The sequence below is a fragment of the Mytilus trossulus genome, chromosome 10 (assembly GCF_036588685.1).
Source record: "Mytilus trossulus isolate FHL-02 chromosome 10, PNRI_Mtr1.1.1.hap1, whole genome shotgun sequence".
Lineage (NCBI taxonomy): Eukaryota > Metazoa > Mollusca > Bivalvia > Mytilida > Mytilidae > Mytilus > Mytilus trossulus.
Window position 1 is genome coordinate 35,047,504 of NC_086382.1, and position 17,543 is coordinate 35,065,046.

At 31.2% G+C, this 17,543-nt stretch overlaps 1 protein-coding gene across 1 annotated transcript; it reads right to left on the minus strand.

The window, feature by feature from the left end:
* Nucleotides 1-4,360: 4,360 nt before the first annotated feature.
* On the minus strand, nucleotides 4,361-12,403 carry LOC134687853 (ephrin type-B receptor 3-like). The gene is made up of 5 exons (XM_063548312.1): nucleotides 12,073-12,403; nucleotides 9,441-9,631; nucleotides 7,651-7,834; nucleotides 6,900-7,018; nucleotides 4,361-4,537 (listed from the first exon to the last, which is right to left on the minus strand). The coding sequence occupies exons 1-5, from the start codon at nucleotides 12,401-12,403 to the stop codon at nucleotides 4,361-4,363; spliced, it is 1,002 nt and encodes a 333-aa protein (XP_063404382.1).
* Nucleotides 12,404-17,543: the final 5,140 nt, after the last annotated feature.

Genomic DNA, 17,543 nt, shown 5'->3' on the forward strand with positions numbered 1-17,543 from the left:
TATGGATAGATATGTATATGTTTTCTTGCACTATTATAACTTCAATTAAAGGGTAAATCAAGTTAAAACTTAAGTCTATCATACTTTAACCCTAGATTTCATACTGGTATACCCTATAATAATCATTTCTTATTGTTGATCCTTTTGCCAAAGATAAATAAATCTGAATTTATATAAATATAATTACTATTAATATCAGTGCAACTTTGTAGAAACTGCCAAATTGCAAAATCAAATATTAGTTATTCCATCGTCGACGGGATTCGAACTCAAGCTAATAGAAAATAGTAACAACACCGCCTGTACCGCGTCCAGCGCTCTACAAAATGCTCTACACCAATCGGCCACCTAGAATGAACATACATTCAGCGTTCGGTACCCTAGTGTTACCTATTCTGGTCAATAGATTCTAAGAGTTGTTATACAGTTCATGCGATATTTATAGGCAAAAAGGCAGGAATTTAGTGCAGATAAGCTAAGTATCTTGGTTACAGGACCGAAAGATGCAGTCATAAGAACAATAACTTGACCTATTGTATGACTAAATATAGATTGTTATTTACTGTTTGCAAAAGTAGGAATTATTCTAAATAATAACAATGTTCTAATCCCAGGCATATAACCCTAGCCGTATTGGTCACAACGTTTTGGAACTTTTGGTTCTCTGTGCACTTCTACTTGCTACTTGTTTTTCCTAAGTCAGGAACCAGTTCTTCACGAGTTGTCGTTTATAGATGTGATTCACAAGTGTTTCTCGTTTCAAGTTTTTTAAATATTCTAGACCGTTGGTTTTTCTTATTGAATGGGTTAACACTTGTCAACTGCGGGGCCCTAAAAACCTGCCGTTTGGTGTGAACTAATGCACTGTGTTGAAGGCCGTACTTGGTCCTTTTTAATATGGTTACTTGGATTTGGAGTTGTCTCATTGGTACTCGCTCCGCATCTTCCTATATCTATATATTATATAATAACTTATTATGTAATAAGTATTTAGTATTTACCTGAGTAGAACATAAAGCATATTAAAGTCGGGTCTTTCAATAGTTTTTTCTTCCCAACAATTTGTCATCACTGCATAAACATTTGTCGGGCAGTTGTCAGTCTGTGGTAGACGAATTTTCTTTTCAAGAGTGAATATAATTTCTCTTGCGTCACTACAAAGACTGGGTGTTTTGCCATGCGTAAATATTTCCCACATTAATACACCGAAACTCCAAACATCTGACTTTATTGTAAAGATTCGTTTCAACAATACTTCCGGAGAGCTCCTGGTGAAATTAATAATGACTTTGATTAGATATGATAGTCCTCTAACAAAATCATAATAGCTATGAATTTGAAATAATGCAAAAACTTAGCAGTTTTTCAATATATTTTTTTATTCGTTTAAGGTACTTAATATAAAAAAAAACCACAATACCCTATTCTAAAACTTATTTTACAATATGATTATAGGACCACGAATTAATGATTCAGATAGTATGTTTTGTCTGGCTATGATGGAGGCAAAAGGCGAGACAAAGGCAAGTTGTTACCGGTGTCGTTGGCCCGGTGGTGTCGTCAACAATGTATTAGTGATTAGGTCTAGTTTATGGTGAATCACAAGTGGTAGTTCATTCATATTTGGTATTCAGTTGCATTATTATTGGCACATCTCAATTCATGGCAACTGTCTGACCCTGCCCCCTCAATTATTATACAATGCCTTTGAAACTCTTGTTTTATTATATGTATTAGTCAATAAATAAAGGCAACAGTAGTATACCGCTGTTCAAAACTCATAAATCCATGGACAAAAAACAAAATCCAGGTAACAAACCAAAACCGAGCGAAACGCATTTAATATAAGAGGAGAACAACGACACAACACCGAAACGCAACAAACACAGAAACTGATCAATCATTAGACAAAACACCACGAGAATAACAAATATAACATGAAAACCAAATACATGAATTTGGGATAGACAAGTACCGTGCCACGTCTTATCTCAATGTCTCAAAAATAAGAGAAAACACAAACGACTCAACGTTAAAATGCAACACACAGAGAAACGAACAATAATATAACAATGACCATATTCCTGACTTGGTACAGGACACTTTTAAAGGGGAATAAAAGTGGTGGGTTAAACCTGGTTTTATGGCATGTCAAACCTCGCACTTTAATGGCAAAGTTAAATATAATATTGAAATGACAACATAATATTACAGGACTACAATACAAATAAATAGGAGAACATATTAGACAAAGAAAAACATGATTAATAGATAACAAAAAGCATCAGGTTTAAAGTTCAATACGCCAAAAACGCGCCTTGTCCACACAAGACTCACCAGTGACGCTCAGATATAAAAGATCGAAAGTGAAAAAAGTACAAAGTTGTACAGCACTGAAGATCAAAAGTTGAAAAGGTTTCGCCAAATACGGCATTGTTTTTATGCCCGGGATAAGAATATTCTTATTATATAGAACAATTCATGCTATTGCAAACAGTAAATTTTATCAAATGAATATGAAAGAGATATACATAAAGAAACTGAAGTATAAAAAATTACAGAAAACTAAACCTGAATACATAACGCCTAGATATAAAAGATCGAACGTGAAAAAGGTACAAAGTTGTACAGCACTGAAGATCAAAAGTTGAAAAGGTTTTGACAAACACGGCATTGTTTTTATGCACGGGATAAGAACATCCTTATAATATAGAACACTTAATGCTATTGCAACCAGTAAATTTTAACAAATGAATATGAAAGCGATATACATAATGAAACTGAAATATTAACTAATTACAGAAAACTAAACCCAAGTTTATCACAAAATAGACACACATCCGAATCAGTTCAGGCGTCAAAGTAATTAAAAAAATGTGACGTCACATTTATATAACATTTTATATATGCAATTTTTTTGGCATTTGCATGACTTGTGTCCATGGAGATTATATCGGCCCATCTCCTCTAAATGGTTCAATTAGTTTGAAATTTTTATATAGTTTACAAGTAACTGTTTGTGTTAAGGTTTGTTCAAATGAACAACTCATAATAAGTCAATAGTATTTGGTATGCAGTTATATCAGCACATCTCATTAACATGGATATTGTTTAGCCAAGTTCCTCAGTCATGGCTCATTGACTTTGAATAGTTGCATTACTTATGTAACTTGTTTAAGTATTTCTATTCAAATTTCAACATATAAAAAGCGAGACATATTTATAACAGTTTATAATATTATCTAACAGTTTACAACTTGTCTGTCATATAATATATAACCAGCATAGCATTCGTCACCAAAATAGATATGCTACAACATGTACAATTACCTTTTTTTTCAGAATAATACAAATATTATAACATTGTATAAAATATGAATTGAATTTTTCTAAATCCGCATCGATACTTGTAAAAAAAATTCTCTCCTGAGAATTTTTCAATGTGTATGAAACTTTTTTTTAAATATATTCAAAATATCAATAGACGAATCAACTGATATCTGAATGATGAATAGGACATAACTATGTATGGGAAATTAAGTGATAGTTGAATGCCGTATATGGTTTAAACAAATGATGATTTTTTTCAAAAGAAACTAAACAAAAAATATCCAAAAAGTATAAGAATTGAGCTTTTTGTCAAGCTACAAGGTTGATTAATTTGTTAGATTTTGTAAAGATTATAATTATTAACGCATACATTCCTAAACAACAGAAAGAAAGGTGTTTTAAGTCATCTCTATTTACGGCTAACTTGAAATAACATTAAAAAAACATGTTCTTTTTCGGGTCCCTTTATTGCTTGCTGTTCAGTGTGAACCAAGACTCCGTGTTAAAGACCTCACATTCACCTATAATGGTTTTATTTTACATATTGTTACTCGGGTGGTGATTTGTCTCCTTGGCACTCAAACTAGATATTCTTATATCATATTATCATGATTATCATTTGGCAATTTACAATTTATAGTAAGAGACGGATTATAATTTAATTAATGACAAAACATATATTTCATTTTTTTTATGAACTTTTTTCTCCGTGTAGCAGCATTTCAGTATCACCTTCATGTCTAGTAAAAATCTCAAAGTTGAGACATGATCTTGTAGTGTTTTTGTTGATGCCCGTCATGATATTTTAAAAAGAAAAATCCTTTAAACAATCAACCGATACTTTGTGAATAATTTGTTGATATAATAATAACGTGTAAACTTAAGGTGGTCTTATTTGAACGATTTGTGATTGATTTTTAATTGTCTTTACAACCTTATCTATATATCTTCCAAATATTAAGTTCAAACCCAATTTTGCTTCTTTTGTCAACTTGCAACATTTCATTTCAGCAATAGGTTTAATTAACACTTACCACCAAATAGGTGATATTTCGCCAGCTAATTTTTTGACAAAACATGATCCTTTGTCCAAACGTCTTGAAAGTCCAAAGTCTGTTATCTTTGCTTGAAAATCTGAGTTTAGTAAAATATTTCTAGCTGCTATATCCCCGTGTATAATTCTTAAATCTGCTAAGTACTTCATTCCCTGAAAACAAAATCTAATAGATTTTCAATTTGGAGAATTGTTTCCAAATCAAGATTTTTGTATAGAAAGTAAACGAATAACACGTCTTGCACAATATTGTGTAATATTTATTTAGAAAAAAACGATGTACTGTTTGCTGCTGCTGTATGTTAATATACATATATTATGGTAAGGTAGTCATATTGCACAGGTTTTTATTTTAGTACAATAAAAGTGAAAATGACAAAACTTCCAAACTCCAAGGAAAATTCAAAAAGAAAAATCTTTTAATAATTTTAAATCAAAAGTTCAATTGAATAGACATAATGCATTTATCTCTTAGAAATGTTAGGTAAAAAGATTTATTGAGGAAATTATTTTTCCAAGTTCCAAAATTATTTAAAAATCTGTCCTAAGTCCTATTATCATTTATTAATCACAATTGAACCAATTTGACTGTCATGAAATGTGTCAAAGGAAATGTTGTCTACGGGTACCCTTTAATGTAGAATTTAACGGCTTTACCTCAACAAAGACTATCTTTTTTTGTTTAAAATGGATAAAAAGCAAACCTTGTTCAAGATTATCTGAAAAACAAGAACAGTAGAATGACGCTGTTCAAAGTCATAAAGCAACATATTTAATAACAACCCCAATATTCCCTACTTGTTACAGGAATTTTTAGAAAAAATTGGTTGGTTGGATTGGGCTATCCAACCAAACCTCCTGCAATTCAACGTAATAAAAACAACATTACGTGACAGGAAAACACTGCATTACATCTGGTTGACATTTTAAATGAAACCCACTTATTAGCATTTTGCACAGTTCTATCAAAGACTGTTAAGTTTATTAACAATATTCTCACGGGGGGGGGGGGGGGGGGGGGGTGGTTAACTTCCTATTATTGGGTATACGGGGATGTGCCAAAAATATGGGTCATAATTTTGCGAGATTTTATATAAAAAAAAACTCCTTTTTAATGACATCCTATATTAAAATGCATTTACGTTTGAAAACTTTATATTGATTTGGGGTATGTTCTACACACTAATCCAACAATCCGGGCGTATATATAACGATAAAATATATGTACACCAAACGATGTCAATTCATATATAAAAACTTAAGGGTAGCTGGTATATTTATGAATTATGAGTGATGATGAGTTAGTACTTATAGAAGCATGGGTCATATTTTAAATATTGTATATATTAGTATATGTCATTCTTTCTTAAATATTTATATAACTATAGGTACTGAACTTCAGTGAATGTTATATTAAAATGGGTACGTTTTTTGATGCACAAATAGCACACCACTACCAAAAAAATATCGAAGTTACCCCCCCCCCCCCTGATTATTCTGTTCCTTAGAATATGGAATATGTAGTGCATTCTTAAGATAGAACACTTTATTGTAAGTTTTAAGAGCACGATCAATATTTTAATTAGATTGTTTTAAGAGGTAATGTGTATCTCTATTTGGAATTTGGTAATGCTACAGTCACAAGAAAGTCAATTAAGGTGTTACAGCTTACTTTTGATATTCCTTCAGGACAGGAACACCCTAACAACAATTTATATTCAACAATTGTCTATTAGTTTCAATAACTGCTAAGAGTAAATATAAGCACTTCTAAATAATTTAAAATACAAATTTGCATGTATAATAAGATAACTTTGCTTACAGCGCCTCAGGTTAACAATGTTTACTGTAAATAGTGAACTTATAGTGAGTAATCAAAGTTAAGGCTTAGGATTTCTCAATCCCCGTGAAATATTTATAAAATTTATACATGTTGTATTCTAGTTAACTTCTTTCAAATCTCTGTAAATAAACAAGATTTGGTAAACTTTTACATGTTTTCTTTGTTCACCAAGCATAGATTGCACTTGTCCAAATACAGATAATGTTTTTTTTCCCAATAAGATCCCTTTTATGGCTGAAAGTGTACCACTTATACTATGATATATCGTTGAAGATTATATACTAGATTGCAAACTATGTCATTTATATATATGCACTATCCTATTTTAAAGGTCAAAACATAGGACTGTGTGACAAATATTCAACATTTGCATGAGCCGAAGTTCTAAGAATTCAACTTATACTAAAAATATTTACTACCCCTCCCTTCACAATTGCATCAATATCCGGGTGAATATATTCATGTACTGGTAACATTGCTTCCTTAGAATTAATAAAAAGTTAAAGTAAAATAAAATTGATAGTCGAGATGGGGATGTGAAAAAGAAAACAGCAGCAACGAAGGGTCGTCAACAGAGCAGGAAACTCCCGCACTCGTAGGGGTTGACATATGTTTAGAATTGTGGCAAAATCATCATTATAATCGCAATGATGTTTTAAGAGTGCAACCTACCGCTGCTACATCCATGCAAATCTGTATCATTCTACAAAGATGAAGTGGCTGTTTTTGTCGTCTTCTGGTACATAAGTATTTTTGCAGAGAACCCATGTCTGCATACTCCATTACAATCACTAAAAAATAGTTACGTTCACGAAAAAAATCAAAATCGTACTATAAGCGATACACAAAACTTTAATTTTTGCCACACAAAAATGTTTGATGCATAAGATCCACATTGACGCTCATATCAAAATATTTATAAAGCCAAACAACATGAACAAGTACAAAGTTGAAGAGCATTGAGGATCCGAAATTCAAATTGTTTCATTACATATATGTAACGTGAAAAAACTTAATAATTCAAAATAGCATATAATTTATTCAAAACAAAGACGCTAACTGCATATTTTCGTATAGTAGACAATAAAACTACTGTTGACTAAATTAAATACGGTTAGTGTAGCCCAATTATCAGGTTATGTGTCTAGACTTTTGAGGACTGTTTGTGTATTTGTTGTTCTAGATATATGTTTTGTCTTCTGTATTATGGATTTGGGATCTCTTCCTCATTTTGTACCTGTTTCCATAATCTCATAAATAATTATTCATTATAATATCAAGCCATACACATTACGTTCAAGATAAGAAAAATCTTCAAAATATCAATGGAAGAAACAATTTGAAAGCTGACATGTAGTGGTTAGCAGGAGTATCCACGATATCGAAAACTGTTTTTGTAAGATATTTGTTTAATTATACATACTTTTTTTATTAACTCCAATAAAAGCAATGATGTTTAAGTGTTCAAGTTCTCTCATGATTCCAGTCTCATTTCTAAACTGTCTCTCAGTATTATTACTATTCAGAACCTTAACAGCCACCACCTGTGCAGACGTCTCTCTAGAAGCAAATTGAAGACTGCCCTTTCTCACTTCACTAAAATGGCCCTAAATACATAATCTAAATATAACTCCTTGTGAACGAATCCCAATACTCAATATTATAACGGTTACTATCCGAATCATTTTTTAAGTTGCTTTCATGTTCTAATATCAAATGCGCACATCATTGGTACATAAAAAGTATACAAATAAAATCAATAGTCTTCATTTTGAACATCCAGACTGAATTCATCAACATAATTTCTAAAAATAAATAGTTTATCAAACTATGTAAGTTTAGTTTGATAAAAAAAATTAAGAGAGTCAGTAAGTACCATGGGTGCATTATAAGCTCATTTCTTCAAGAGAAACTGACAAAATCATAACATATATCGAAATACGACGAAATTTAAAACGACAAAGTGAAATTTTGGGATTTGTTTGGAGGTGTCGGATTTATTTTTAATCAACGCTTATTTTTCATACAGAATTGTTCGCTTTCTTAGGTTTCTTTTTATTGATATTTATGTATATTTTATTCAAAATTTCTTGATAAAAAAAAATTGTTCTAAGTGTGAAGTGAATTCAAATTAGCAGTAACATTTTTTTTTACAGATATACTGTGCCTCAAATATTCTGTTCATAGAGAATAGTTAACATAAAAATTTATATACATTTTGTTTTTTTTAGGGTTTTTCACCCATTTCATTTGATAATTTATCTTTATTTTGAAAAATATATTCCTTGGAATATTTTTGTTTCCAGAGAAAAAAATAATACAAAAAAATAAATGCTCTCTACCTTTAAAGTAAATGTCCCTTCATGAACAGGAAGATTCGGCTGGGATTATGATATAATGTTTCATAACACCAAAAAAATCAGCTATATATAATGTTAAGGAATTGTATCAAATCAAAAGCCATCAGGTGACATTAAATCCTGTAAACACAGGAGTTTAGATCTTGTGATATTTAGAAGATTTCTGAAATGTACAAATGTTTATTGTCTTGTCGTCCCCCTGTACACATCAAAGAAATATATAAGACAGAACTTGCAGATAATCTAAGTTTTATGAAAAACACTTCAATAAGTTTTTGTTTGATAAAAAAAAAATCAAATATCAATGTTTCATTATAATTGTTTAAAAAAAATACTTTTATTAAAGTTTTATATTTGATAGAAAACAAAACGAGACTGCATTGCATAGGATTTTTTACATATACTTTTTTAATTCGATATTTTAAGCATAATCTAGGCATTAAAAATATTGATATTGAAATTTCAACTAGTGTACAAAAATATTTTATTGCATACATTTCAACATTCAATTTGTATACTAGCCAATATCATTGACAGGGTTATCGGTCCTGAACGTGACTGATAAAGATTGGTATGCTTAGGAAGCCATATCAAGAACCGCTGGGTAAAAATTAAAATACACATTCAACAGCAATAATCAGTTTCCGACCAAATTTTAAACAAGTAGAAAAAAATAGTAAAAAAAAACCTATTAAAACAATTTATTTTATTTTTTATTCTCACATTTTGTGAAATCTTTTATTCCAAGTCAAGAAAACTATATATTTTTTAATGCCTTCCTTTAAATAAGCTACATTAGTAATTAATAAAACCTGAAAGGCTAAAATTTACACTGCAATTGTTTTTTACTCACTCTCCCAAGGACATCATCCCCTATATCCAGAAGGTCCAAGTCAATTGGAAACGGAAATTTTTCATATCCATTCTTATAGACGACCTCTGAGTCTTCATCTTGGTCGTTCCTTAATAGCTCTTCTGTTTGTACTAGGTTCTGTTTTGAATCTTCATTTGTTGACGTGGATCCTTTTTCAGTATAGTCGGATTCTGAACGGAAATAAAATCAATGTTTACATTACAATGTGATTCTGTTATATTTTGCAATATAAAAAATTACAAATTTATACAATTAGATGGCTAGCACGTAAAATTTCCAAAAGATATGAGTTTTCACAGATTGATATCCACTCTTCCAAAAATATAAAGTTGTAGTCATTAAAAAGATAAATGAAAAGCACACAATAAGGTACATTGTACATGCATAACAAAAAAAGTACAAATCAGGAAAATTATGTGTTCTGATCACTTATACGACTTGTAATTTATTAGAAACTTGAGAATATATTCGACATCTTATTTGAGAAAAAAAAACTGTTTCTGTCTAGGTTCCCTTTACGGCAAAGATATGTGTTAACACTTTTAAACTTGCCGGACCATTTCATGAAAAAATGTAAAGCCTTTAAACTTTATTGTAGGTTGATTTGAGGTCAAAAAACACATAAATAGATAAAGGCAAATGTAGTATACCGCAGTTAGGAAGTCAATAATCAATTGACAAAAAATCCGGGATACCAACTGAAATCAAGGGAAACTTATCAACTATATAAAAAGAAAAGAATAAAACAACAGAAACACTGAAATGCAACAAAAACAACCGACAATGCAAAGCTTCTGATCGTCAAATGATTGGTTGATGCATGATTAAAAACAACACTTGTCCTTAGCACTAACAGGTAAACCGTTTAACATTATGAAAGCACAGGTACTATGAGGTTGGTGATTCAGAATTAAGAAACTGAATAGGTCTATTTATAGACATATGCATGCTACATCAATCTTTAATGATCGCGAGGATGCAATCAATTATCCAACTTTCATGACATATATACACCTCGCTAAAAACTAAGCAACACCAGATATTTTTTTCAGAATGTTTTTTACTGAATTTATAACTATTCGAAATATCGATAAAAAAATCTGAATTTGTGTTTTTATCAAATAACATACAGAATGTTAATTGCCATGTAAAAGTTTGGACTGTCTTCCTGATTGAAATGGTGACTTTTTTCTTTTAAGCAAATGTATGTAAAATGACAAAAGACAGACAATTGTTAATGAAGCTTTTGACACACACAATCCTTTTCAAATCCCAAAGACTTGTGTGGCGGCTTTCGTGTTTTCTCATTAAGTACTTTTTTATCTTATTTTACGGTATCATTGAGACAGTTGTATAATTCTGACAGACATAATTATTTTTAGGATTTGTTCTGCGTTTTGAAAATACTTCACATTTTTTACAGACATTGAAGTAGAATTAATGGTTTGCTCTGTCGATTGCATTAGAAATTTCAGTATGATGAAGATTATCATTAATATAGTTGCTATTTTCCCAATTTGTTTATAAGGGAAGTTGCATCTTGTGTGTATATCCAAAATTTATCAACAACTGGTTTAATAAAACAATCGTTATATTTGGCAACTGATTTCAATGGGTTCTCATATAAGGATAACAATGGATAAGATATGTCTCTATCCGAGTAGTACTTGGCATCGTCACAATTACGATCACAGTAAACATGGTAAACAATTGTAGAGTAATTACATAAGAAAGGTCACAAAATAATAATGATATTGCAGATTCACCAGATGTCGTTCCCTAAAGAAACTACTTCAATTGATATTACCACAGCAAGAACTTATCGAATTGCAATTACATAGTAATTATAACTGTACAAGGATATGGTACCTGATGAGGATTTACGGGCTTGGTAAAAAATGAACTTAATGATATCCGAGGTGCAGCTTAATCAATTTTTAAATCATTGAAAATCGAAGACTTCTACTTGTTAACTATACATATTATTACAGATCAATAATCATTGCCTATGGTACTGTATGTGTAAATGAGTAAAACCAGTCTTAGCGTAAGATACTCTTCTCACAGACACACACCTGTCTTACAGTAATTATTTGACATTAGAAAGGTTAAATTAAGTTACAATAGAAACAACCACAAAATTAATGTATAGTATACGCAGCATAAGTTTAGACTATAACACCATTGCTATTTTTTTTGATTTTGCGTGCGTAAATAAGAATAAAATTTATAATGGACCAAGACAAAATTGTGACAGTCGCTTATCTGATAATCGTATGACAATGTGAAGAGAACCAGTCGAGCAAAGAAAATTTAAAACTCATTGGAAATTTTCAAACACAATTTCTATTTTTAGACTACAAAACCCCAAAATCTTAAAATAAGTTAGATTGTACACTCAAAAATAGTTTGCGTCCTACGTGTAGTTCGTTCATACTTTCGATTAACAATACAAATTAATACAAATGTATTTATATTTATTTGTCGTTTTAAGAAATGTATAAATTAAAATAACTTGGAACAAAATAACAAGAAACTGATAATGTAATTTTGAACATATCTGCATAATTATTTGCATATAAAAGTCTACAACTAAAAACGAATCATTTACCAGATTGGTTGCATGTTTTGACTTTAACCTCCCGACATTTCACTGAAAATTCTCTCAATTTTTTAAGTCCATCGGTAAGTAGACGAACAAACACATTGAAATCATGTTCAGTTTTTCTCAAATTTTCTTTGTCCAATATCTTCTTTGGATCATGATCGTCCTGAAGTTGTTTAACACTTGTTACTATCACTTGTATAATTGATGTGCATAGACAAACTATCTGATCCCTCTGTGTGTTTAATGCATCCCATAATTGTTGGTTTCTTTTGACGATGGTATCAGAGCCCGTAGAAAAATCAGACAGACACTCCAGGTTTGAATTATCCCCCATTTTAGTATAATTTAACTTTATGTATTTATACGCACTAATCGTCTGAAAGAAAAATGTACTAAAACAGACATTTAAATTTTCATTGCGTGTAACTTGCTTTGTCACTTTATTTTTAAAAAGAAAATACCTTGGTTTAAAAATAAAGGTGTGTGCGAAATTATCAAATAATAGATAGGTAACATTGATGATACACATGATAAAGTTACCTGGATCGTCAGTAACCATATTTATCAAAATCAAATTCGGAATATTAATTTTACCACTACAAAATATTATCTGTAAAACTATGTCTTTTAAAACATAGAACAGAATAGAATAGAATGAAATATCTTATTTACCAAATTAGGGTCCAAGGTGTGCATATAGCATGCAAATAATATTGTTATCAACAATAACATATGCAATACATAGACAATAGAAATGTAACATGTTTAATAAAAAAACACGCATATATATATACAAAGGCACATCGTCTAGTTTTTATTTGATTTATAGGGACAACGTAAGGGTCGGGTCACCTACATAGTATTAAAAACAACTAAAACACAGCAAAATTTATATTTAGCGATAATTGTCATCTGGTCAGTGTCTATCTCCAACGTAACTGTCAGGTAAATTGGACAAGCAATTTTAGACTTGTTGCCTCTTAAATGTCAGTTACCGTTATAGTTTTTATATTGAGAGATCTTGAAATTGTAATAAAAAGAGAGAAACATTCAATTTGTAAAAAGGGTTGAATTGAATTGAATTTAAACCTTCAAATTGAGATCTACAAATAAGTCAGGGAAAATAGAAAATTACACCCCATAAAGAGATGTTTGCACAAAAAAATAATAAAAGATTAACATGATTAAGAAACATTGTAAGAAAAAACCGTTTCAGCCAACAAAATCAATAAAAAATAAATCTGCTAACAAATAAACACGATCGAAATCACCAATGAATTCATTTCAACATACCGGTAACAATTTACCTAAAATTTGCAAATGAAAGTAAATTAAATGTATAACTAATAATACTTTTAGTCGTACGTGGTGGTGCTAATAATAAATTTGACTTTTAAAGTCCACCTAAAATATTTTCTTACAACACTCCTTTATGGACGTCTATGTTTTTAAGAAATGCATTAATATAAAATAAAAGTTTAAAGAGTCATTGGAAAGAAATATGTGCATACAGTATATCCTTTTTTATTGGCTTAGTGGTTGTCGATTAAGTCACAACATGGTACTGTCATATATTTGTATATAATAATCTAATATCTACACACGCTTATACACGTGTTTTATGTCTGTCTCTAGATTCGCCTTCTGTGACATGGTAACACTACGACTATTGAAGTTATATTTCTATAAAGCGGATGTGATCGAATGGTCTAGAGAGCTAAACATGAGGCTAAACGATTGGTGCTGTAGTGTATCAAAGGTGTGAGTTTGAATCCCGCTGATGGACGAACAGAGACAGAAAACACTAACTCTAACACTGTTGGGTCACGCCAGTGGTATGATATATCTGGATTTAATATCATTCCTGTAATATCATACATTGTCAAATTGTATTGACACTGTCTCTACTGGGGTATATTGGGATAAAAAGTCAAAGTATGATCATAAGCGGCAGCCAAGAACGGAACAAGTTACGAGGAAACGGAAAAGTGATTTAAAATTAAATATATTTATAAAATAAAATACATGTATTGTTGTTTTAGCTCACCTGGCTCACTTGGTGTCCGTCGTCAGTCGTTATCGTTTACATAAATCTTCTTCTCTAAAACTACTCCACCAAACTTAGCTTCAATCATCATTGTGGTATCTTGTTTGAAAAAATGTACCCGTTGACCCGGCCAACTAACATAGATGGCCGTCTATTTAAAAATAGTACATATGGTAAAGTCCAGTTTTTGGCTCATATCTCTGGAACCAAGCATTTAGAGCAAAACTTACTGGATAAAATGTTTTATCAAATCAAGATGTATCTGCTCTAATAAATGTAGATGAATCAGACAACCAATTGTTGGGCTGCTGTCCCTGAATTTGTAATTTTAAAGAAATTTTGCAGTGTTTGGTTATTATCTTGAATATTATTATAGATAGATATATACTGTCAAAAGCAATAATGTTCGGCTAAGTAAGATCTACAAATAAGTTGACTTGACCAAATGGACAATTGACCCCTTAAGGAGTTATTGCCCATTATAGTCAATTTTTAACAATATTTGGAATTGTTGTAGTCTTTTACAAAAATCTTCTCTATAACTACTGAGACAATAGTTTCAAAGGTACCAGGATTATAAATTTCACCATTCTTGGCCACAATTACCATTTGGATATCTAGTTTTAAAATTGTGTCCAATGACCCCACCCGCAAAGCAAGATGGCTGACATGGCTTAAAATAGTACATATAGTAAAGACCAGTTTTTGGCTCATATCTCTGGAACCAAGCATTTAGAGCAACTCGTATGGAATAAAATTGTTCATTAGGCCAAGATATATCTGCCCTGAAATTTTCAGACCAATCAGGCAACCCGTTGTTGTGTTGTTAACCCTGAACATTTTGCAGCTTTTGGTTATTATCTTCAATATTATTATAGATAGAGATAAACTGTGAACAGCAATACTGTATAGCAAAGTATAAGACCAATATGGTCAATTGATCCCTTAAGGGGTTATTTGTGCCGTTTATAGTCAAACTATAGTAATTTTCATAAATTTTGTAAATTTTTACAAAATATTTTCCTTTGTTACTACTGGGCCAAGTTCATTATAGATAAAGATAATTGTAAGTATCAAGAATGTTCAGTAAAGTTAGACATTGTTAGATCTACAAACACATCACCATCACTAAAGCGCAATTTTGACATGAATGCATCTGTGTCCTTTGTTTGTACATAGACCAAGGTGAGAGAGAAGGCTCTTTATGGTCTCTAGTTGCAATAACATGAACATGCTTTATATGATTTTATTATTCAATCCAATTATGCTGAAACTGTTTTTTTTAAAGTATAATGAGGTAAACTGAGGTATGGTGGGGTATATTGGAGTAAAAAAAAAGTAACGCCACTACATCATAACGGGCACTTCATTTGTGTCATTACAAAAACCGCTTCTGGAGTACATTAATGCCCACATTATAAATGAAAGAAATATGCTGATAAATAATTTGGAAACACATAGGACTAGCAGGTCGAACAACTGATGTTTTAAACCCTTCTGACTGCCATTGACGATTGCCACATAAATTGATCACAAGATGTAACAAAGTGGATCATGATACATAAATCAAATACCAAACAGAAAGCATTGTATACCACAAACATGAGATGCAAAAGATAGCACACCATATCCATCCGGATTTTCGACAATTAATGTTTCTTCACTGATGTTAGGGATCGCAACGGTATTCAGAAGGGATTTAAATACAGCACAAACAACGTTTTCCAAAAGCCCCAAAAAGTCTGATATATATACATGTATTACGGCCGTTGACAAAAATGACCTAAATGATATCCGAAACACCAGGTGCAGCTTAGGCCATGTTCACACCAAACGCCGTGAAGAGTAAACATGTTTACAATTAGTTTAGTGTAGTGTACACTGGTTTCACATTACATTTGTTCACATCTATACACCTTGTTTAGCTACCTGTACATAAGATTTGTTTCCACTTGTAAACTATATGTCATTTAAATTTTCATTACGTAGAACTGAATTCAAAATTTTTGGAAAATTTTTCTAGTGGTAAGGTAACAACCATTTGACTTCAAAAGGGGGTGGGGGATGGGAATGGAAATATTCCGATCCCCAATTTGATAAAAAAAAAAAATGGTCATACAGATGATAAAAAAAAAATATTCTGAATCAAGAGTTTCCCCATACATTATAGTGTTAAATATTGAAAAAAAAGTATTTGATCACCAGCATCGAAAAAAAAGACTAAAAACGTACGCGCGAAAAAAAAATCTAACTCAGATAAAAATAATAACCCTCCCACTTTTTTTAAGTTAAGTGGTTGCTACTTCATGAAAGCCATTTTTATAATTTGCAGTAGTTTGAATATACTAAAGATGTCTCGATAACGCATTAGAAAACGTTAGATGCAACAGCATTCTTACAGCCGAGAAAAAAGAATTGAGATATTAGGGATCTCTACATTTTTATCTTTTCTGTTCGTTTCAAATGGTATTTCTTCTCCAAGGAGTATTTGGTAAAGGAATAGGGTAACGATTTTTTAATTTACTTTACGTGTTATTTAACGGATCTGAGATACTAGACAAACATATCATTTACCTCACACTTTTTTTAGTCGTACATTTATGCGTGAATCTTTTTTTGAGTAAAGACCAGTGGCGAATATTTCTGTGTACGTCAAGTCGATTCGGGAAGACCTTTTCAAATGAATAAGGCAACAACTATTTACTTCATTTTTTGTGGAGGGGGAGGTGGGCGTGAGCTATTAATTTTTTTCAGGACAAACTTTGGTGACAAGTCGAAATTATTAGCATTATATATAGTGACAGCTGAGGGTGAAACAAACAAATTTTTTTTCAGGGCCAAAAACTTGAAACATTTTTTGTTTCCAAAACATCCATAGCCCACCACCCCCACCCCCTTGCTTTTATGTTTTATATTCAACTAATATAGCCCCCCCCCCCCCCCGAAAATAAATTAGTTGCTGCCTTATGGGTTCGGCAATGATGCTGCTTTGAGTCTGGATTAGGGGTTAATAAAGTACGTTAAATTTTTTTAACAAAAAATAATCTGTAAAATTTAGACAACTAATAATTATCAAAAATAGTTTCCTCCTTAAATATATACACGATAAAACTAATGTCCTAAATGCCTATTTTTGTGTACACTTAACCTACTCAAGGCTTACATCGACTATCGACTGTGTGTAGGTAAAACATGAGTTAAACTACATGTAAACATTGAGTTTTGTCAATGAGAACGCAATTGTGTTTAGTTTTCGTGTGAGTTACACTAACACATCACCGAATTTAGGTCAATGTGAACACGGCCTTTTCATTTGTACATCACTGAAAATCGAAGACTTCTTCTTTATAACCACACATCATTTTAATATTATAACAGACACACACCTCACTAACAGTAATTATTTTACAACAGAAAGGTGAAATCA

Bases quoted from the DNA above. Each gene is read 5' to 3' on its own strand.
- LOC134687853 (XM_063548312.1), bottom strand. From the start codon at position 12,403: ATGGGGGATAATTCAAACCTGGAGTGTCTGTCTGATTTTTCTACGGGC. The intron at 9,632-12,072 runs GTAAATGATTCG...ATTTCCGTTCAG, and splicing joins CAAAACATGCAACCAATCTG to AATCCGACTATACTGAAAAA. The intron at 7,835-9,440 runs GTGAGTAAAAAA...TTATGTATTTAG, and splicing joins GGGATGATGTCCTTGGGAGA to GGCCATTTTAGTGAAGTGAG.